This window comes from Mus caroli, chromosome 9 (genome assembly GCF_900094665.2).
Source record: "Mus caroli chromosome 9, CAROLI_EIJ_v1.1, whole genome shotgun sequence".
Classification (NCBI taxonomy): Eukaryota; Metazoa; Chordata; class Mammalia; order Rodentia; family Muridae; genus Mus; species Mus caroli.
Window position 1 is genome coordinate 55,664,236 of NC_034578.1, and position 24,903 is coordinate 55,689,138.

The 24,903-nt window shown below is 36.7% G+C and overlaps 1 protein-coding gene across 8 annotated transcripts in view; it reads right to left on the reverse strand.

The window, feature by feature from the left end:
* Neo1 (neogenin 1) overlaps positions 1-24,903 on the reverse strand; it is a 157,996-nt gene that overhangs the window by 99,799 nt on the left and 33,294 nt on the right. For all 8 annotated transcript variants that reach the window (XM_029481357.1, XM_029481354.1, XM_029481356.1 and 5 more), the window contains exons 2-5: positions 12,000-12,317; positions 7,363-7,638; positions 3,861-4,014; positions 648-784 (exon numbers count right to left, since the gene is read on the reverse strand). In XM_029481357.1, the coding sequence (XP_029337217.1) occupies positions 648-784; positions 3,861-4,014; positions 7,363-7,638; positions 12,000-12,317 (885 nt within the window). The remainder of the gene's footprint in view (positions 1-647; positions 785-3,860; positions 4,015-7,362; positions 7,639-11,999; positions 12,318-24,903) is intronic.

Below are 24,903 nucleotides of genomic sequence, written 5' to 3' on the forward strand. Positions count from 1 at the left end.
ACCAATGCCACCATTACTACTGCAACAGAAACACAATAATGCGGAGATGGGAATTTAATTTAGGATTAGCTCTTAATCTTCAAAACAATCTCAACAAAGTAAGTACTCATATTACCTCCCTTGTACAGGTAATGAAGGTGGAGTTTAGAAAGGCTATATAAATTTGCTATAATTGGGGTGGGGGAGATGGGTCAGCAGTTAAAGCACTTTCTATAGAAGTGAAGAGGAAGAGTTTAGATCCCAGAACCTACACAAACGTCAGGTGCACACGGCAGCTCATCCGTAATTCCAGCCGTGGAAGGCAGAGACAGAGAATCCCCACAGAAAGCTGGGTAGCAAGAGTAACCTCATCAGCAAGCTCTAGATTTGACTAAGAGACTCTGCTATCAGTCTCAGGACTAGACATGAACTCCCCAACATGTGCTCCTCAAACACATGTGAACATGCATACACACATACTACATACGCATATATGAAAAGAAAAATTTCTATTGCTGTTTTTGTGGAATGCAGACTCAGAATTTTGAACTCAAGTGATACGGTCTACACGTTTGCATTTTAACTATTATGATGTACTGCATTTCTCATATTACTGTAGACCTGGACAGTATAAAACATTTTTAATTTCACAGTAAATATTTACATACCTTGCACAGTAAGCTCCGCCTGAGCTTCAACTGTCTTATTTCCATTATCAGCTATGCAAAAATAAGTCCCAGCATCATCCTCAGTGACATCACTGATCTCCAAGCCACCTCCTGCTAGCAAGACCAACCTGCCAGAGCTGGATTAAACACACAAACAAAATGATACATTTCAGCATGAGGAAAACAATGCCTATGAGGCTTTTCACATAATAGCACACAGTTATAGTGATGGCTACAAGCTGACTAAGATTAACAAAAAAAAATCATCAGAATTTAATTTGTTTGTTTTGCTCTTATTTTATATGCATAAATGCCACCGTGTACAAATAAATTTTCACAATCTCTGGCACTTCTAGCTATTCCCAAGGAGTTATTACTTTTATGACCAATTCAACTTCCTCCAGTGTATTGCTGTCTCCCTATTCTGGTCGCTTAATGGGAATTATGTATTTTAAAGTTTGCAACCAATCTAAGACCAACTTCACCACAGCTGCACCATGATGAGATGACTAACAGGAAGAAAAATACAGAGGGCAAAATGTTAACTCAAGCAGCAAGTCACAAGGTGACAAGTCACGAGGTAGTGCCACCAACTGAAAGTTTCCTATGGTGACCTGGGTAGGAAATAGGAGGTGGGGATAGGGGTGGGTTTGTATTTAAAAAAAAAAAAAAGGACAGGAAGGAAAAGGGAAGGACAGATGCCATTGAGTAACTCCCGGGGTGTGTACTGGGCGCAAATCAGCCAACATCCATCACTCCATTTACAATAAAGATGATGAATACTTTCATAAATCTATGGTGATATAAGCCTATTTACATAAAAACAACAATCCTATAACAGAAAAAATTGAAAATCAATATTCTCAAAATTTTTTAAAGTTAGTAAGTTTAGTTACCCTGGAGAATTATGAACTAGGTCAATAGATAAAGATATCTGACACAAAGCAAGGAATATAATTCTCCAGGTATGCAATTAAAGCAGCCACTTAGAGCTTTTTTTATTTATTTCATTATTGTTTTCAGGCTGGTGCTAACTAGAAATGAAGTCTTGAAAAGTGAGACTCTGAAGAATACACTCCTAGACTTGATGGTCCTGGAAGTGTGAGCCAGCCATTACACCACCAAGAGCTGTGGTATGGTAAGCAAGCCCTTTCTTTGTCCCTGGAACTACAATCTTCTAAGAGAAGGTATTATTCAATCACTGAAGTATACTTTGTTGCTGCTTACCTCCTGCATTAGCACTCAATTTTTGGGATCCCCTACAAAACCATTTCCACATCCCTCATCCTATCTGCTTTTTTATATTAACATACACGAACAAATTTAAATGTTATCGATTCTTAGACATTTGTTTAAAAAAAAAAACCTATAGTGATCTTGTGTGTTTGTTTTCAAAGATGTAATAAAGATGCCTAATGCTTACGATACTTTGTTTTTCTACATAGCCCAGAACTATTGAGATTTCTAGACATTTTCCCCTTTAATCTCGAAATCTGAAATCTAAGTAATATATTAGGCATAATCCACCCACACTTCTCAGGTGCTGGCAAAAACAAAGACATTATGGATAACTACCTACATCCAACCTCAAGGACTTCTGTGTTTTATTACCTATTTCTGTTTCCTCGTGTAACACTCAGTAATTCAGCCAAAAACACACTACTGAACATCTGGCCTCCCCAGATAGAGAGGCCAGGATGGAGAGTGCTGACATTGCCATCTCCTTAAGTCTTGAAGTTCTCTGAGACAGCAACACAACAAAGCAGCATTTCTCAGACTTTCCTCGACATAATCATATGTATTTAAGTGCCTAGAGAACTAGAGGCAGAACAACCTGCTACTTGTTCTTCAAAGTCTCCTGGTTTAGCCACAGAGTTCATAGAAATATTATTCACCATAATATATTCATGTTGAATTAAAAACCATGTGCTGTCAAAAAAACCACTTCAAATAAAACTGGGGAAAGGTGACTTTCCTACCATGCTTTGTTTATATTGGTCACTTGGACTCTACCCTGGGAACTACCTTTCTCTGAGAACAATTGTCTAATACTCCATATACAATATTAACCCCGTTCTGCCTCTCTCTAATCCCTGGGATACTGTGTCTTGAGTTTCTTCAGAGTACTTACTATAACCTGACACATTGGATGTCTACTACTCTCTCATTCTTCTACTCTAAAAGCAAAACCTCTCTTTGCTACTTGGTTCTGAAGACCTAGGAATGTACCTCAAATATCATTCACTACTATTTGTTGAAGTCTTGCGGCGATCACAGAAATTCTCACGTCTGTTCATTAAATAAAAATCATTCTGTGCCTGACTTATGCCTTCATGATGCTGTGCTGTGATGAACTACGTTTCATTCTAAGTGGGGCCTCACATAAAGTATTGCTGTAATTGTGTTGCATACTTAAATATTGCTTTAGCATGGCTATCAGAAAACGAGTTTATATCTGAGGCATGCACTGCATTTTATATACTGTTCTGAAAGAGTCATTCTCAACCAGGAATGGTTTTGTTCCTCAAGGGACATTTGACAATATCTAGATGTATTCTAGGGTCATCATCTTGAAAGGGCACTGTAGGTAGAAGACAGGGATGCCAGTAAATTTACAATGCTTGAAGCAGCTATGTTTTGAAAACAAAGCATACCTAACTATTGAACCATTACTACCACTCCAGGAATTTTTTGAGAAAGTACAACTGAGGAAATTACCCATTTCATAAGGAAGAGACAAGGATGCAGAAGATGAGTAGCAACAGAGAAGGCTCTTATACAGGATATATAACTTGTGAACATAGCTTATGGCGTTTTAGAACGTTAGAAAGCAAAACAAAGGCAGCTGTGATAACTGCCTGTAATGCCAGCACTTGGGAGGAAGGAAGGCATTTACTTACACTAAGCAAAGGAAGGAACTTCCACAGTGCATGTAAGACTGAAAATGACTCAACCTGGTCAGACCTGGCAGCTCATGCAACACTTTAGGGCAACCAGACCTCACAAGCTAGCTATAATGAAGGTTAACAGCAGCAGCAGCAACATCAACCCTTCTAACTGTCTGGAAAGCATGCTTTTTCTTTAAACACCATAGACACAGCATAAAAATACCTTTCAAGGACGACATATGAAAACCCCATGTGCTTAAACAAAGCAGTCAATTTTTATGTACTGATACTCCAAATGGTATTAGACTAAGCAGGCAGTATTTACCTTTCTGTGTCAAGCACTTCTTCATTTTTCATCCATCTAATGACTGGAGCAGGAAGCCCTGAGACAACACATGGCAACACTGCACTCTGACCAGTGACTTTCATCATAGAAGATGGTCGTATCAAAAATACCAAGTCTACTATTTCCTCAGGATCTAGGAATTCAAATGAAAGAATAATTAAGTAAAAGTCAAAGCACTTCACAACTTTAGCCATGAAGAACAGCTAACTCCTACTCAGGCTGTGTGGCTTTATGTGACAAGATAAGCAAAACTAACCCAAGAAAATTCTGTTTGAACAGCAAACGTTTCCCATGCTTTTTCTACATGTGAAGTACTGTGTAGGTTATTTAGGAGTCTTAGAGATATTTAGGTGATAGTTCCTGCTTACACGGTGCTTTCTGGTCAAATGAGGAACACACAACATGAATCTATACAATACCGCATGACAAACAGCAGAGACTAGACAAACTCAATACCTGTGTGTCCCTTCCTACTGACTCCCTCTCCTTTCTTTCCTTGTGCCTATTATGTCTGAAAGTCTTTCTAAGTTTTCATCTCTTTAAATTAGTCTACCAAACCTGTCAGAGTAGTGCACGCCATTAATCTCAGGAAGCAGAGATAGGAGGATCTCTGTGAGTTAAGCCAGCCTGGTCTACATAGGGACTTCCAGGTCAGCTAGGAGATTTGTCTTAGAAAAAGAAAATCAAAAACAAAAACAAAAACAAAATCTATTAATTCTTTGACTTCGTAATGTAGCAACTATCCAGATGCCACTATATTCATATTGCATGTATATGAATTCATTATACATGCTATATTTATAGTTGCCCTCTTACAGACATATGACATGGCCACACTCCTATTGATAAAAGTTAAGCATTTTACTTTATTAATATTGAAGTCTGAGATCACTCTCAGGTAGAGATTTAATTCCTATCCCCAGCCAGGTGAGGTGTTCTCTCTAGTCATGGTTACAACCACCAAAATGGTCTTTAAACCTATCTAGTCAATTAATAATAGTTTTGTAGCCATGGTAACAAGTAAACACTACCTAATAGATGAGTAACAATTCATTTCAGTGAATATACTTCTAGAAGCCAATCAGTGACAAGCCCTGCCTTTAAAAGTCAGCCAACCAACAGCTGAGTTGTTGCTTCTAAGGCTGATACTTACCTGTGTCCACCTGTGCAGCCAACACGGAAACCGGCTTGTGACTGAAATAAGACCACTCTCTTTTAACCAACATGGCCTCAAAACTCTGTAGGAGTGCAGAAGGTGGCTGTGCTCCAAGTGACTGTCAAGAAAAGCTCTCTTCGTACTTAAATGAGCAAGTATCCAGAATTCTGTTCTTATTTCAAGTACTAAGTTGTGGTTCCACCATTTAAAACCACTAAGCTTTTTTTTCCTGGATTAGACTCTAAGGAGCTGCTTGAATACCACCTCAGGTGTAGAAAGGAAACACGACCAAGCAAGTCAGGTAGAGGACATTATTATGTAGTAACAGCTCCTTTCATTACACTTGCAATGACTTAGGAATACTTATAAATTTATATCTATACATGTAGATACATTTAATCAAATTTAACAGAATTAATTCAGCAAATTTATTACAAATATGTATTGGTTTCTATGTGCCCCAAAATTTTCATTACTCTCACTGAGCTTACATACTAATAATGAAAAAAAGACAAATTAGCTACTTTCTATGACAATTACGTTGATGTGTTTTATGGAGGAGAAGGGAAAGGCGTTAGAGGTGAGAAATAGTTGTCTGAAACAGAGTCTCAGGGACTCAAATGTCAAAGTGACATGTGAGCACTGAAGAGAGTGATCCATACACACAAGACTCTACGCAGAGAAAATATCACATAGAAAAGCTCTAAAGTAAAGCGTTCGGAACTGTTATAGAAGTATACACTGGTCACAACAGAGAGAGGGGTGAAGAGGAGAAGGAAAAAAAGAAAGGTAAAGGGGGGAAAAGGTATTAAGATTAAAGGCCAAAACCTTTCATTGTGAGTGACATAAAGAAGCCATCAGGAAGTGTGCTGTCTAGATTTTAGGTCAATCTGACACAAGCTATGGTCATTTGAGAAGAGAAAAACTCAACTGAGAAAGTGCCTCCACCGTGTTAGCCTGTATACAAGCCTGTGGGACATTTCCCTGATTAGAGATTGGTGGAGGGTCCAACTCACTGTGGGCAATGCCACCCCTAGGCAAGTGGTCCTGAGTTGTAAAAGAAAGCAGGTTGAGCAAGCCACGTGTGAGCGTGCCAGTAAGCAGTGTTCCTCTGTGGCTGGACTTTGGTTCCTACCCTGACTTCTCTTAGTGATAGAATGTGACCTGTAAATTTTAAGACAAACTTCTTTCTTCTTTTGGTCATAGTGTTTTATCATAGTAATAGAAACCCAGCTGAGATGGAGCAAAGATTGTCTATTTAGAAAACTGATTACTGAGAATACACTAGGATAGGAAGTAAAAGGGCAGGGATGGCAACAACAAAAAGAAGCTACATTTAAAAGATCAGTTCAAGGTCCATCAGCAACACCCTCACAAGTAATATCAAGCTCGTAACAGTGGTCTTACACTACAAGCCAGTTCACATGTAATAAATAAGTCTACAAATTAGTCATACATTTCTATGAACAGGAATCCTAAACAAGTCAGGGACAGCCAAATTATATTTATGATTTGAATCTGAATTACCAAGAATCTTAATACCTTAAACAAGATTCTTTTCAGTAAGACAAAACAAAACAAAACAAAATTAAAAAAAAAAAAACACCCTAACTATTAAAAGGCATCCTATTGTGGAGAAGGCAGAGAATAGAGGACTGCCAAAAGATACAAAGTTAGCTAGGCACAGTGGCACACAACCTACAATCCCAGCTCTTGGTAGGGTCGGCAGGAGGCCCAACTAAAGGTCATTCTGCCTCAGCCTCTCAAGTGCTGGGGTTCTAGGTCTATGCCATCATGCACAGCTATCCTGATAAATTTCATTTTTATTTTATTTGGTTAATTTTTGTTGTTTAAACAACAAAACTCTACATTATCTTGACTGGCCTAGAACTCAGAGATCACTCTGCTTCTGCCTCCTGAGTTCTGGGATTAAAGGTGTGTCCCACCATTCCTAGCCTTGAATAAATTTTTAATACTACGTTAACCAAACAATGGGCTTCTTTTTTTTTCTTTTTTTCAAGACAGTGTCTCACTATGAAGCTCTGGCTGTCCTGAAACTCTCTATGTAGACCAGGCTGGCCTTGAACTCACAAAGACCTGCCTGCCTCTGATGCCCAAGTATTAGAATTAAAGGTGTGCACTACTACCCCTGGCTTTGAACAGTGAATTTTTATGGCTCCTCCCCTTTTTATCTCTTTAAAAACAAACTGAACATACTATATTAATAGTAATATTTCTTGCATTTTAATGGTGTTTATTTAAAAAGTTATAGATCAGTTTTATCTATTAAACACAAACCCATCAGTCCTGTCAATGGATTAATACCTTGAAGAACTTTCAATTCAGCTTCGTCACTAAACTTTGGTGGCCCACCACTTTCAACAATGCAGCGGTAGAGTCCCCCATCTCCTTCAGTAGCATTGCTGATAACCAGTGTTCCACTTGGAAGTTTGACAATCCTGTCATCTAGAAGAAGGGGCTGTCGATTCTGTTCCCACCTAACAAATGGGACCAAATCTGCATTAACTTCACAATTCAGAATTGCACTGTTTCCAACATAGACTGAAGAAGGTTCTGGTTGGCTGGTAAATCTTGGAAGACCTGGACAATTAAAGAAAAATAAAAAGTCATTAAATATTACTCTAAAATACAGTCATACAGGCTAGCACCAAGACAGCTCATGTAGCCACAACATATGGTGTAATCAGACTAGATACATAGATCCAAAGCAAACAGCTAATAAATAACTGCAATAAATATAACCTACATCAGATTCCTCATAGCTGGAAAAGCAAGGTGCAATGTGGAAAAGGTAAGGATAGAGTAAATGCTATGGTATAGTCCATGATCTAAGTACTCAGTGTAGACTTAAGGATTATCTAACTATATACATAGAACTATGGAGCGATAAAGGTGTGGGTAAATATGCATTTTGTATGTAACTAATGAACATGCATTAATATTCAAATTCGTTCTCTCTCTCTCTCTCTCTCTCTCTCTCTCTCTCTCTCTCTCTCTCTGAATCAATGTCACTTCTTTAACAGTGAGTCCAAATGGTGACTTTATCTTGATTTCTAAGTATCATTCTCACCGCAAGGAACCAGTGTTCCTGGATTAGAGGCTGATTCTAAGAGTGAAATTAGGAAAGTACAAGATAAAGACAGTTCCTCACCTGATGTCATTAGTTCAAGTTTTAACCTTAAAATATAGGGGAAGAACTACTTAACACAGAAATCAAGACTGAAAAGTTTGTAGAATAATGATGCTAACACATTATGAAAGCACAAACAAGAATCTGTTGACTCATGTTAATAGTAATAAACACATGGAGAAGGAAAAGATCTCCTCAACAGAGATGACAGAATGAGGAACAAGAGGCATTCAGCAACTACTATCATAACAACTGATTCACGCAACACTCTTACAATGGATGTTACAACTATTAGTGAAAATTGATGAGAGATAGTGTATTTGTAAAATACCAAAACATTTCTTCTCCAAATAGTAATCATTAATTACAAAAACACACCTTATTTTGAAGTGGAGAAATACTACACAGATCATCTTATGTAATAAAGCAAGCATCATTAGCAATAAAATATTATATACTTTGGTGTGCCAAACTAAGGATACTATACTACTTCCATGGTATTCCTCCCCAAAATGAAAAATCTCAATCTCTTCACAGGAAATCAAACTCAAAATCAGACAAGGAAAACCTGAGGTCCTACTATTTATCAAAGGAGAATAAGAATATAATTATAAAATGACACATATGATCTTAGACCAGAAAGGTTGATTTCTACACCCCCCCCCATTCCCAAGATCTGTGAAATCTACATTAAATGGCAATTTTTTAATTTTGATGAAAGTCTATGATCATTTAGGAGAATGTCCTTGTTTCCAGGAAATTCACACTTACACATTCAGGCAGATACAACAGCAACATGTCTGCCACCTTCTACTCTTAATTGTTCAGGGGAAAATGTGTATTTGGGTAATATGCTAGATAGTTTTATGTCAACCTGACACAAGGTAGTTATTAAAGAGGAGGAACCACAGTTGAGAAAATTCCTCCATGAAACTGCCCCATTGGCAAGTCTGTGAGGTGTGTCTTGATTAATGATTGATGTGGCAGGGCCCATCTCACAGTGGGTGGTGCTACCCTGGACAGGTGATCTTGGGTGCTATAAAAAAGCAGGACAAACAAGCCATGGGCAGCAAGCCAGGAAGCATCAGTCTTCATGACCTCCAAATTCCTACCTTTCTTGAGTTCCCTACCCTGATTCCCTACCTTATGGAATGTGACCTGAGAGGTAGAAGCTGAAATAACCCTTTCCTCCCCAAACTGCTTTTGGTCCATGTTTTGCCACAGCAATAGAAACCAAACTAAGATAGGGAATGAAAAAGTAGATGTTGAAAAATGTTAACCAGGAGATCAGGAAGACATGTGAAGACTTTAAAAAGCACATGAGATTTCTTGATTCTATCTTTGTATCTACCCTCTAAGTTTGAAATTGCTGAAGTTCTAAATATTCCACAGATGCTACAGAACATAATGGCTAAAAGCATTAGTTAGCCACCGGTGTCCAATCTTGAACTTAAACGAACTCCACCTTTTATGGTTATACAAAGGTGGCTAAGTTACTGATTCTAAGCTTCAGTTTCTCCCTCAGTTAAATGAAAACTAGCAGACCTCAGTGTGCTTAAAGAAGTTAATCTAAGTGATTCATATGGCACACTGCCTGGCATATAAACACTGAAGTACCATCTATTAATAACAGTACCTTACAAGTAATTCTAATGTGCTCAGAATACAACAAAATGTTTCTGTAAAGACTAGGAAATAGATTATGGACAACTATTCTAGGCTGACTTTATGATGGTGAATGAGTCCAAATAATAAATAACAGCTAAGTTTTCTAGTCCTGCGATGTATTTTCCTTGATTTCATATCAAGGAGATTTTTAAAGGAAAGCACTAGATATAAAATAGTTCAAATATCTCTTCGGTAAAGAAAGAACCAAAATCAGGGGAAAGGTAACTAACAAAGATAAACACAGAATCGAATAAAGCTAGGCAGAGGGAACTTAACAAATCAAAGGAAGAACTGTCTTCTAGGTTTTTAACCAAAAAAAATACTCCCTTTAGAGGTCTTGTGAAAATAACTAATTTTCAAAAGCATAAGCCTGTGGGATTTGTAAGACAAGAAAGTTCACAGCGTTCCGAACAGGGAGAGCAGATATAAGAACTAGGAAGTGGCGTGCGTATCAAGGCAAAGGCTGCCTCAGCTTCCGGTGCTCCTGCTGCCTGTGCAGAAGTGAGAGAGAAAGAGTGGGAGTGAGACATGGGACTGGCATGAGTGGATCAACGGTGTCTGTGTTTAGACCACGGCATTCCCTAACCTTTGAGCAGGAAACACATACGGCCACACTCCTCTCCAGACAAAGCAGGTGTCACTGGTGAGGAAATAAGAGAGCCCAGAGAAGAGCACCCTCATATTTGAAATCTATGAACTACTTTAATATTCTTTGAAAACTTCCCTGTTTTCTGGCCATGACTAAAACTAGTTCTGCTTGCAGCCAAATATATCTGTAGTCTTTTAAAATGGCTAATTTGGCAATACCTTTTAAAAATGACTTTTGAAAACAAATTTTAATAAATAACTTATAAACCATGAAGTTTCCCACTTGAAGTACACAACTCAGTTATGAACAGAACCTGGCCTAAATGACATGACAGAGGATGTCAGTACACCAATTTACTTATACATACTGTAGAAAGTATGGGGGAAGGGAGAAAAGAAAATTCCCTGGCGTTAGATTGTGTCCCCCCATTTTTATTTTTGCACCTTCAATTTGTGATTATGGATGATTACTGTAGTATTAAGTCATACCCAAATTAAATATTGAGTATTCGACTCTAAGTCAGTGGTTCTCACCCTTCTTAATGCTAAGAACTGTTAATACAATTCCTCATATTATGGTGACATTCAACCATAAAGTTATTCTTGTTGTTATTTTATAACTGTACTTTTGTTCCTGTTATGAACTGTAATGTAAATATCTGTGTTTTCTGATGGTCTTAGGCAAACCCTGTGAAAGGGTTAAGAGCTGCAGCTCTAAGTGACTAAGCCCGAGCGAGCGAGCGAGAGTGGGAAGATGTAGGAGATGACTATCACTGTCAGGCCAACCCACACACACCAGCAGCAGGCCAAGGCGAGTAAAACAACATGGCCCTTCACAAGATGACTTCATCTGACACTCAAGAAACCCTACTAGAGCATACATCTCTAGTAAACACATCTTATCTCTCTAGATCCTTAATCTCTCTTACATTTGCCATCATTTACAGAGATCCTTTGAAAAGGAGTTAATAATATTCTTCCTTTTACAACTTCCTGCTTTTAGTCTTCCTCGTATAATGATATGTTAAGAGCACCATCTTTTTCTAAATAAATACTGTCTATTTCTTAGTTAAAGTTTAATGTACTGACTTCCTCTATAATACCGTTCACACCAGGCTTCTGCTTATCACATGTGCTGTAACAATCTCTTTTACGGCCTCTTATCATATCTCTTTTCTCTTTGCTGTCTCCTAAACTACAGTTTTTACTTTACTAAAGTTTTATTAAGGCACACTGGTTATTATGAGTAGGTTTTAAAGATATTAATTTTCCAACAGAACTACCTCTACTTCCAAGTTAAAAACAAAAAAGATAGCAACTTTCAGACAGGCAAGACACACACACACACACACACACACACACACACACACACATACACAAGCACCAGTTTCTTCAGCATAACCCTAAGCAAATGAGTGTAGTCTCATAAACAAGAGCATAAGCACAACTGGCATCCTAAACGACTTATTACCATTTAAGTAAAAAGAACAGCACACTGGTTTATTTAGATCTTATGAAAACTGAAAATCCAAGTAAATCGCTTAACAGGACTTACCTGCTACTGTGAGCTTGGCTGTTCTGCTGACAATGGTTCCAAGATTATCCACAGTGGCTACACACTGATAGAAACCTTCGTCAGGCTTATTGTGTTTGGAATGCACCACGTTGCTGATGAATAAAGATCCATCTGGGAGTAGCTGGCGTCGATCATCTGATTCTAAGTTTAAAAAGGTCCCATCTTTCTTCCATTCAATGTTTGGAGAAGGCTCAGAATATGCCGAGCAATTTAATATAACAGAAGAGCCTCTAACTGAGAGGGTGTCTACTGGCTCCACCAGAAAATAAAACGGAGTGAATGTTCGAACACTGGCTCCTATAAAAACAAAAAAGGACAAGCTAAATAAAAATTTCTTCTGTTATTTCTGTAAGAATATACAACACATTCAAAGATTAATTTCAGATTATTGCTGAATGATATGCCATTGATGTCTAAATAAAGTTTACTACTAAAAAAACCCAAATGACTCATTTAGAATAGCTTATATAAAAAAAAAAAACTTGTGATAAGCCCTATTAGATAATATGAATAGCTAATAAAAGTCTAATTGGAAACTCCACAATGGATTTAAAGTTCTTTTATTCAAAGTCAAGTATTCCAAAGAACATAAAGAAGGTAGAAAACTGAAATTATTCATTGTAAATAAAATATCCTTTACATTAGTTATTTGTACTTTTAATAAACTCAATACATATTTTGCACATTTTCCTAGTAGTGTATTCATCCTCTTGACTTACAAGCAACCATTGGTGATAATGATCACATTTCCCAATATTCCCTTCTATTTGACCTTATAATTTTTATAAGAAAAATATTTTCTAGCCTGAGAAGACAGCTCAGTGAGTAAATTGCTTACTTGCTGCACAAATACAAGAATCTAAGTTTAGCTCCCTACCATCTACATAAAAGCTGGCAATACAACATGATGCCCAGTAATTCCCAGAAACTTGCTGGCCAACCAGTCAAACCAAAATAGGAAGCTCTAGGCTCCATGAGAACACCTGTCTTTAAAACTAAGACAGACAGTGATAGAGGAGACAGCCAGTGTTGACCTCTGTTTTCCACAAGTCCATGCAGGGATATGCACATCATCATTGTGCATGCGCACGTGTAAACACAATTTTTTAAAGTAAGCAATGTTTTAAACTACAAGAAATTAATGATATTCTTGACAGTCTTAGGTAAGTTTTCCTAAGAATATTAACTTTTTAAAAGATTTATTTATGTCATTTATATGAATACACTGTAGCTGTCTTCAGACACACCAGAAGAGGGCATCAGATACCATTACAGATGGTTGTGAGCTACCATGTCGTTGCTGGGATTTGAACTCAGGACCTCTGAAAGAGCAAGCAGCCAGTGCTCTTAACTGCTGAGCCACCTCTCCAGCCCAAGAATATTAAATTTTTAAAATACTTTTTAGGTTGATTTTATGTATATGAATGTTTTGCTCAATGTATGTGCACCATGCACATGTTCTGTCCACAGGTCAAAAGAGGGAGTAGATACCCTGGAAGGAGTTATATAGATTACTGGGAACCACCACGTTGGCGCTGGGAACGATCCTGGGTCCTTAACCATTAAGCCATCTCCCCAGCTCCTATCAATTTTTTTGTTAACTTTATTCTCTTTTGTTCCATTTTTATTTCATTTTTTTACATTTACTTTTCATCAAGAACTCATTGTGATGTAAAGAGCACAGGAGAACTCAGTTCAATCTTTCTAAGTCTTTGGCTGGCACTGTGAACATATAAAGAAAAAATTACAAAGAAAACTGCTATAAACTTTGCATCTTAGGCAGATAAAGCTTCACCCTTTACTTAAGAAAGAAGAAAGGAAAGAAGGAAGGGAGGGAGGGAGGGAGGAAGGGAGGAAGAGAGGGAAGCCTATTGTCCAATTGGTATGTAAAGAACTCAAGCTGTAATCAAGCTTCATCTTCAACAAAGTCTAACTCAAACAATGACATTATGACTGTTATTTCTAAATTATGTAAATTGTGACTTCAAGATACACTAATCCTGTATTACAAATGAGTGATTAGTTCTAAATAAATATAAAACAGAATGGCAGAAGGAAAAATAAATAGAAACCTTTCAACTCTTTGAAGAGCTTCCTAACACTTAAAAAATCTAGATAAATCCAAAACAATATTTTGTATTAGAAAAAAGGTCTCGATTCCACATGATGAGGCCTATGAAATGTATGTGAAAAGTCTTAAAACCTCTGGAAAGGAACTTAGCAATTTTTGAAAAGTAACCAGAAGTTATTCTATCTGTTCCTATTAAAATGTTTACTGCATTAACCTTCTAGACGTATGGAAGGTATAAAATGGTACTAAACACTGTTCTAAACATTTTGCACATCTGCATCACTCATTTATGAGAAACAGCCCTAGTATCATCTCCATTTCCTTGAAGAAAGCAGCACAGAAACATTAAGTAACTTGCCAAAGGTCACACAGGTAAGAACAGATCTTGGGTCTAAGATCTCAAATGCTACAACGTATCACTGTACACACATATCTATAAAAATTCATTCCAGACATATAGAAAGTATGTAATAAAAATCATATTAGAAATTTTAGGAGAAAACAAGTATAACCTTGGAGCTTAGACACCCTTTTAAATAAAAAGATGAAACCTCATAGAAACAGAAAAAGATAAACTTCACTTTCTTGAATTTGACAAACACATTAATTACACTTTTGCAAAGCACAGAAACAAAGCAGGAAAACAATAGAAAAAGATGATTTTTGTATACAAGAAAAAATTAAAAAGTTCAAACTACTCAGCAGAAAAACGGGTGAGATAAAACCATCACAATACGTGGCAGGATGGTCTGGATCCACTCATATAGAACAACAGTCCCCGCCTGCCTCAGAGTATTTATTATCCAGTAAAACCTGAGCCATGGTTTTAATTGGCCTAGAGTTCTGTGGAAAATGACTAATACCAATGAATGTAAATTATAGCTCAATGAATATGTGAGTGCATAGACCCTGAAAAGGGTAGGAAAGTGTGCATCAGTTTCTTACTCCTGGTTACTGTGAAGGAAAAAGATAAGAGAATAAAGGGGTAAAAACCTAAAGATATATTAAACAGCTTCACAATTAAATCATTTACTGTTCAACAACCATGTGCAGAGAGCAGAGAAGTCTATCATTTAACAGCTTTCCTTTGGGCACTGCAGAGAGCTCAGCTGTCTATACAAAAGCTGACCTGATGTCTCAACAGTCCTCATGGGACATCTACTTTAGTCTGCACACTATTAGTTTACTAAGGCCAGAGTCACTGGACAAAATACAATGAAATAATCGTAATGGAGCCTGTCTGGTATCTCCTTCATTTCCAAGTCTCTACAAATTTCTCACTTCTTAATAGAATAGTTCTCACTTCTTGATAGATTCTTCCTCACTTTCTGATAGACTACTTCACACCTTTTGACAGAATCCCATTCTAGGAAAGAATACATTCACAGGGAACTACTTTCAGTTATAAGCACCATCCCTACAATACCAACAAATCTAACTGTATGCTTCATACTAGCTGTAAATTTTATAGTACCTAAAGCAAGATATCAACACATGGCATTTTAATGCCAGCAGAAATAAAAACCCTGCTCTTTTTCAGGAAGAAGTACAAAGTTCAATAGCGGAAATTCAGAGCAAGCCTCTTTATAAACCTACAAATGAAAGCAGTCTGTGTAATTTTCTTCACTATAAGAAAATTATCTCATCATAAACTAAGATTCTACTCTCAAGTGACTTCCTATTTCCTTACACCTCAGTATGATCTCCTAACACCAAGTACATCCCAAACCACTTCCCAATGTGACATTTCACTTTATCCTTTTGTGTTCTATGATGCTATACAGCTCAGTCTAAGTTCTCAGTTTTTTAATTAACACCCCCCCCAAATTGGAAAGTTAAAGTGACTTAACATTCAAAGAGCACAACTTAATATATTTATATTACCAATTTTACACAGATATTTAGAAAGTGACAAGTTTTTTTCTACCATTTTACTACATAACATTTTAGCAATTTCAGCTCCGCAGTTTACTCTTTCTGCAAAGCTAATTAATTCTTCCAAAGACTGAACTGACCTTAAAAACATTATCCTTCGTATCTTCTAACCACAAAGAACGCCTCCCTCGGAAAATATGTTCATCTTAATCATAAGTTTGTAGAGCAAGGAACTGAAGGCAAAAATAGAAGAAACAAAAGAAACAAAACAGAAATAAAGAAATCCAAGATCTAGTCTGGATTTTGGTTGTTGTACTTCTAAGACTGAATGGGAATCATGGACAAGGTGTAAGGGTATAAAAATAATAATGAAAGCTTCCTGAGTGTTCACTATGCATTAGGCACGATTTCAGGCTTTATGAGAATTCCCTCAGTCCAGTTCACTAATGGTAAGAATTATCATCTCTGATTTAAAACCTTTTGCTACAAAATGAATAAAAAATTGCTCCAAAATAATTAAGCTATCTGAACCAAGATCATAATCATTACATGTGCACTATCTAATATGGGTAAGTGATATACGCTGAGAACTTGAACTACAGCTAGTCTTAATTGAGATACATGTAAAATAGTAAAAACCACATAATTGATTTAGAAAACATGGATTGCACAAACACACAAGAATGCAAAGTATCTAATAATGTATGCTGATTTACATGTCTTTTGGAAATATTTACTAAATATTAATAAAATGATTTCTATTTTACCTTTCTAGTATGGCAGTCAGAAATTTTTATGGTTTTTGGCTTGTGCTATTATTTCTACTAAGAAAGGCCAGCAGCCAACTATGTTTTCCTTCATCAACACTAAAAACAACCAAATTCACATTATTTTTTCAAAGGGTGAATGGAATTATGGCAGTCAATAGGAAGGATCAAAACTAAATTCTCTCTTAGATATGAAATTAAATAACTTACAATGAAAATTAGGACTTTGGCAACTATCAGCAGTGATCTCTTAGCACCTATTCAGAAATGTTTACTTAGAAACAAACTTTTTAGCATTTCTTTCAAGTTTCAATAGAAAATGTATTCATTTTGATGTTTTAGATTGCTGAGGAAAGGTTTCTGGAACAGAAATCATTTACAAATGATTTCTTTATGCTTTAAACTTCACGAGGGGCACGTAGAAGGAAAACAGAAGCTACTGGGGATGCCCTTGTCCGGGTCCCTTCCTATCCTCCTTCCTGCTCCCTGGTTGACATGAGTTAAGAAGCTCTGTTCTGCTAACATCCTTCCATCATGATGTACAACTACCTCAACCCAGGTTTAAAAACATAGAGCCAGTGATCAAGAACTGAAACTTCCAGAATTGTGAGCCAAAACAAATCTTTCTCCTTTACACTGCTTTTCTTAGGTATCTGTCACAGCAACAAAAACTCTAAACTGGCTGGAAGCAAAACGGTACATAGAAGAATTTAAGTGTTATACAGAGGAGCTAGACATGTAACTCAGCTGGTAGAGGACTTGTCTGGCATTCACTGGCTGAGTTCTATTCCCCAGCACCATATAAATATCTATGGTCATGAGTACCTGAAATTCCAGCACTTGAAAGGTACAAGCAGAAAGATCAAAAATTCAAGGTTATCCTTAGCTACATAGCAATTTTGAGGCCATCTTGGTATACAGAAGACCCTGTCTCAAAACAAAATGCCATAAAAGTCAAAAGATAAAGGAGCAGAGCACAGGAGAAGCCAAAGAACTGAAAGGATGAACTGTCTTGACCCCATTCATTACATATACACCGAGGTTATACACTAAGATCATGTACTGACAGTCAAAGTAAAAATGGTTTCAGTAAAATATGTGAAGTAAGGCAGCAAGAATGGGGAGAACACTACAGCAGGAAAACCGATCCCCACGAACAGTGAGACTCCTGGCAAAGTATTCACCATAGCTGAAAAGACTCTAATATGATTAATGTGATTTTTAAAAGGAAAGCAGTCATTTAAAACTTCAAGACAAACAAGATGGTGTCATGACAGTGAAGTTAAGAAAGTTAAAGGTATCAGCAAACGGCCATCTGTAGAACCATCAAGGTTAGAAAAGGAAATACGAGTAAATTAGGTTGGATAAAAATGATGCAGGTGTAGTGGGAGAAATCTGGGAGTCCTGAATCCGATGGCAAGACTGAAATTATTCTAATACTACAACAGTGCTGAGGAATGGCAAGGTGGGACAGATGCACAAGCTGATTTCTATACTGTAATGACAAAGTCACTGGAGATGAAGACAGCAAGGAATCGCAAGCCTACAATGAAGAGGTAAGTCAGTACCACGCATGCTGTTCAGGATTACCTTAGGTTTGAGACAGAAGACAATAAGACTCAGTGTCTTCCATGAACATCTTTTAAAATATTCATCAAACAGTAAGGACACCGACAGTAGTGAGCAAGAGAATCGGAAAGCGATAGCGTGCAGTGGCACAGATCCTAAGAGCAGCAATTTGAAAACAGAATGACCTTCACATTTCTAAAAACTATTTTTCTATAATTCTTCTGTAACTGGCTACCTTCTAAGGGGCTAATATAAGACAGTTGATATTCTTTCAGTATTAAGAACTTTCATTGTGATAAACAATCGTGTATCTCTGAAGCGGTATCAAAGGTACACTGGCTAACGTGTAAGCAGGTACAGAGTATTCACTGTGAACCTATTCAGACTGAACGTGAGGACTCATTCATGTTAAATCAACTAGGATACACTAATACACTGAGGTACTAGTACTATGCAGATATAAATAAGACTGCAGAATAACTATATTCTACCACAGTTATCTCTATAAAAAATGTGTAAAAAAGTAAATCAGAGAAAGTGAATATATTTAAACACCTAGATAGGTAGGCTATACAAACATAAGAAAAAAATATGTGAAAAAGACAAGGATTGAAGGCAAATGTCTCTGAATAGACCTTGATCACCAGTTTGTCACTGAACCATATAAACATTTTACTAAGTAAAAAACAAAATAAAAAAAAAAAAGCAAAATTAAAAATATCTAAAAACTGAAAGCAGATAGAAAACAACTATCCAAACATCACTATAGCCGCATCAGAAAGCACTAGTCCAAGAGACTTTTAAAACAAAAAACCAAACCAGACAGTAGTCTGTATCTTAGGGACAAACCTACAAAGATTTAACTTTAATTGCCGTTACTATTAGCATTGTTACTCTGAAAATGTGATGAGAGATAAAACAAATAAGCTATTTTAATTATATTGTGAAAGGAAATCAATAAAATCAGTGAGACTAAACAGAGCTCTCACCTTCAATTTTAAGTACCAACATGAATTATATTTTTTAGAACAATATACATTTCTTAGCTTTCCTCACTGAAACATCCCAGTGGTAATAACTAACCCATTAACAATGAACATTTTCCCTAGCCAGGCTTTGCTATCTAACCACCATTTTCCATGATCCATTATAAAGTAGCTAATTCCAGGTTTGCGAGTAGACGAATCTTGGGACTACAGAGATGGTCCCGTGGCTGCTCTTTCAGAAGACCTGGGTTAAATAAGCAGCACCTACACAGCAGCTTACACCGTATCACTCTAGGTAGAGGGGATCTGACACCCTCTTGTAGACACACACCTGATGAACAAGCATACATGCACACAGAACACCCATACACATAATACAAATGAAAAAAAAAAAATAAAAACAACCTAAAAGTAACAACTATCACCTAAGTAGTCTCAAAGCAGCCCCTTTCTTGTCAAACACAAAACCTTTGAACCTCAATAATTATACCTCAGTATTTTGAAACAAATATGGTGACCTCTACTGCTTTATAATGATTGTAAAATTTAAAGAAAGTGTAATGAATGCTATAGAATCAGATCACTTGACAGTGGCAAGTAAGAGGAAAAGAAATCCTCACCTATCTTTCTCTCTTTCTTTCCTTCTTTCTTTCTTTCTTTCTTTTTTAAGAATTATTTATTGAATGCATGAGTACACTGTAGCTGTCTTCAGACACACCAGAAGAGGGCATTCGATCCCATCACAGATGATTGCGAGCCACCATATGGTTGCTGGGAATTGAACTCGGGACCTCTGGAAGAACAGTCAGTGATCTTAACCACTGTGCCATCTCTCCAGCCCTTCTCATCTTTCTTAATCAATCTCTATGGTAACTACACATGGCTGAAAGTAAGCTTCTGTATATTCAAGTGTTCCTCCTAAGTCAAAGATTGATAGACTGTCACTATAATGCAACTGTAATGAATTAGAGGTACAAAGTAATAAAAGATGAATGGCTTATAAGTCAGCAGATTATCTCCCATAAGGACCAGATAGAGAATGCATTAGATTTTGCAAGCTACTTACAGTTTCTGTGATATACTCTCTTATTTACATTTTTAATTTATTTAAACTCTAAAAATTGGAGCCAGTGAGTAAAGACACTTACCACCAAACCAGATGACCTAACTTCCATCCCTAGATCCCACATGGTAAGACATCCAGAGGGAGGGATATAAAAGAGAGGGGAGGGGAGGGGAGGGGAGGAAAAAAACTATCAAGATCAACATTACCTCACAGGAATGAAAAGGTTGTAAAGACCAGAATTGCTAACGAGGGCATGATTTGCTGAGCTAGGTGGCTGATAAAACAGAAAATCTTACTCAGACACAGTACAATTTTTAAATGAATCTGCAGCCATCACATGTAGCACCCTACAAAACAAAACCTTGGAACAGATCATACCTCTAGGTCCAACTATCAATTAAGAATAAACTAAAAGTAAAATAAACTAAAACTAAAATAAACTAAAAGTAGAGAAATATAGTAAGAGATGAGATGAGGATGTTGTTAGCAATATAACAACTGAAAAGAAATTATTCACAGTAAATCGCAAAGTTTCTTCAGTAAATAAATTATAGAAAATAAAGTCAGAGTAATAAAACAAATATAAAACAAACAATTGTGCAAATTCCAAATCTAACAAAATACATTCTTTGCAAAAACAACTAAATAGAATGTACATTATCAGCATTACTTATACTAGCCCACGTGTATAAACATGGAAATAAACCAACATCCACTAATAGATCAATAAATAACATATGTTATTTCCATAGCATTATGTTACAATACTATTCAACTATGAATACAATGAAGTACTGATGTTTAGCAGTTTCTGCTAAGATTGAAACATTCTATCTCCAAGGAAGATAAAAGGTAAACCTTAAGGCAAAAGGTAAACAATGCAAAACAGCCTTCAGAAAGTCCCTGAAACTGACCAGATTCACCTACCATATTGATAAAGCACAGTGAAACTATGTGACACTTGTTGTTACTTTATCTCTGTGTTTTTCCTCACAAATAATAACTCCAGCTTAATCATGAAAAAAATCATCAGACAAAGCCAGTAAGTGGGAAACAATAAAATACCTGACCAACTTCTTAAAACTGACAGGGTCATCAAAATACAGGAAACATAGCCTCATTCAAAAGACCTAAAGAAAATGCAACAACTAGATATAGTTTGAGATGCTGGGTAAAATCTGACACAGAAAGAACAATAAGTAAAAACAAGAAATATGAAGGAAGTATAGACTTTAGCCAAAAACCATATATTGATACAGGTTTACTGATTTTAGCAAGTGTGCCATTGTAATATAAAATAGGTGAAGCTGAAAAATAAATGGAAATGATGACACTTGTAAGATTTTTAAATGTAAGAACTAATAGGGTATTTTATATTATAGAAATTGAATTAATTTTGTGTGAAAATATGACTCAAACCATAAACACGGAATAACACAAACATAATACAAACACTGAGAAAACCAGATAAAGAAGTGACAATATGCAATCCAAACAGCAACTACACTCAAGAACGGTAAAATAATGCTCAGTTCAAACAAAACTGTCACCAAGTAAATGTCCAATCTAGTGCCATGTTTTAATAGATCAGCAGAGTGCGAGATTACTGAATGGAAACAGGGAAAAAAACAACAGAAACTATACCTGAGAGTTGTTCTCCAACTTCCACACACACCTGTATGTGCATGCATACACACACACTGACAAATGAGTATGCAAAATGCAAAATAATAGCAATGATATACTTTTTAAAGGAATACGTCACTAAAGTAGTGATATCCAAAGGAAAAAATCTCCAACTGTATAAAGAAATCTCCACCTAACATCCAACCTTTCAGAAATGTTAAATATGTATGGTTAAACAATACTGGATTATAAAAACTAAATCTATGGACACCAAAGCCCACAGTGCCCAAGATAAAGATCCTGCATATACTAGGCACAAGTTTGTTAAATAAAAATGTCCAGGTTTTAGATTTTAAGGCCTATAAACTAGATCTTTAACTAGCAAGATAGTTATGTAAATTATGGTACCATCACTAAAATACTTTAGGGGGAAAGGGCTTTATTTTAGTTCAGTTTCAGACTTTCAAAGAGTTTCTTCCATGGCTGCTTGACACCATGCTCTTGGATAGCCAGAATGTGGTGTATAGAATGCAAGACAGAAAGGAGGAGCCAGGGACTAGGTACAATCTTCAAAAGCATACCTCCAGTGACACACTTTTTGCAGGTAGGCCCTACCCTGCAATGTTTAACTCCTGAGCCTGTGAGGCCATTTCAATATTCAATCTATAAGAGAGTTAGTAGGAACATGGGTTCCAAGTCAAGCTGCCCAACCTCAAATCTGAGTCATGCTACTTGCTAGTTGTATGACCTTGAATAGATTACATATTGTCAATATAGTCATTTGTAAAACAGAGTAATAGTTACTGCCTTGAATTAAGCAGTTGGGAAACTTAAATCATGAAATACATTTAACACAATACCTAAACCTGGCACATTTTCCAAAATACTATCTACTATAGGGGGAAATACCATAGAATATAATTTAAAATTATTTATAAATATGACTCTTTATTCTGTATTTTGATATTAATTAGGTAAGAACTAGGAATAGGAAAGTAAAAGGTAAATGTTACAAACTTAACAATGGTGGCGTGATAATGCTAATTTTAATTTCTATTGTATATTATTTTAATATAATGCCATCTATGTAGGACCAACCAAATATATATATATATATAAAATCTCATACTAAAATTATAGCTTATTAATAAATGCTTTATTAGTCAACGGTTTCTGATTAAATTTACAGCATCTGGTGAAAATCATTAGCTCCCTTTTTATATTAATATTTGAATGAGTACTTAGAAAGTGCATATGTATTTGCACGTTCACGTGGGCACAGTTTGGGGAAGTATATGTGTACATGTACATATGTGTATATGTGGCAATCAGAAGTTGATGTTGGATGTCATCTTCAACTAGCTCTCCACCTTACTTATAGAGATAGGGTCTCTCCTTTGAAATCAGAGCTCTCTGATTTGGCCATTATAGCTTGGCACAGGGAGGGATCTCCTGTCTTTGGTGGGGTTTTTTGTTTGTTTGTTTGTTTTGCTGCTGTTGTTTTCAGCATATAACATTGTTTTTCAACCTGTATTCCTTAAGCAATAATATACTGAATATGTATCTGCCAGTATATATAGTTTTATCTAATTCTTAGCAGCTATACAGTATTCCACCATCCCATTGCAGCAAACACATCTTAAATCTAAAACGTTTGCAAACCAAGACACTTTTTAGTTTAAAAAAATACTCAGTAATTATGCTGACAACACAAATATACACTGGGTCCACCTGAAGCAAACTCAATGACAGATCTATCACCCTGCATAAAAGGGCTGTAAGCTAATGGCTAGTATTTAAGTCACATCCAACTTTATATTATTATAGACACCAAACACTCTTGAGTAACAAAAATGCATTGATCTTTGGTCTATACATTTTCAAAGAATTTACTCAACATCGGGACTACAGCTACTGACCATAACAATAACCACAAATCTGAAATAGCTCCTTAAGTCAAGCTCAAGAGAGTGAAACCTAGATTTCCAATCGTTTCAGAAAGCTTTCTCTGTTTTTAATACTTCACTCCGCTGGATTTTGGATTTTATTTCCTTCTGCTTCATCTACTCAGCTTCTGGACCAATTAATCAAAATTAATCCTATAGCACTCTCCACATGAGCTTATCCTCTCCATGTTCATGCCTTTCTTTAGCCCTGGTCACTGCTGGGTGTTGAGATCACTGTCTTAGTCATCTTTGCCTGACTCTGCCTCCTTATAGCAGGCACTCAAAACCCTTTCCCTCTTTTTGCCAGCTCCACATTCTCTTAATGTGACCCTACTTCCAATCTAACTGAAAACACAGTCCCTTTTCTATAAATTAGACTTCTTAACAATTCCATTTCTCTTTTTCACTTTTCCTCTGTCTCATGTGTAGCTGTGAACAGTTAAATTGCTTGATGCTCTCGGCAGGTTATGCATGCGCTGCTCTGGTCCAAGAGCTCTCTGGATTCACAAATAAAAGATACACATGTCAGCTAACTTTGATATGCCTTGGCTAGCTCAATGGCTGAGCACTTCTAAACCTCCCCACAGCTAGAATACACTCCCTTCCTGTGTTCTTGAATTAATATTTGCTAAATCCATAATCTTACATGATGATGGGCCTTTTAAGTCTGTTCTCCTTGCTCCCCACCCCCACCCCCCATCATGGATTCCTTCCTCCTCCCCAGTCTACCTTGGTCCTTCTCCACACAATCTAAAAGTCCTGCCTCCATCTCCCTGCCCAGCTATCAGCTGTACAGCAATTCTTTTTTTTTACCAATGAAGACAGCTGGAGGCAGGGACCATCAACATCTGGAAGCACAGCTTTTGGGAGAGACAAAGCATTAGAACCAATTCCCAACAACAAGCACCAGGTTGCTTGCAACTGACATTTTTATAGACAAAATTGACCAACCAACAACTGCATACGGTTCAACCTAA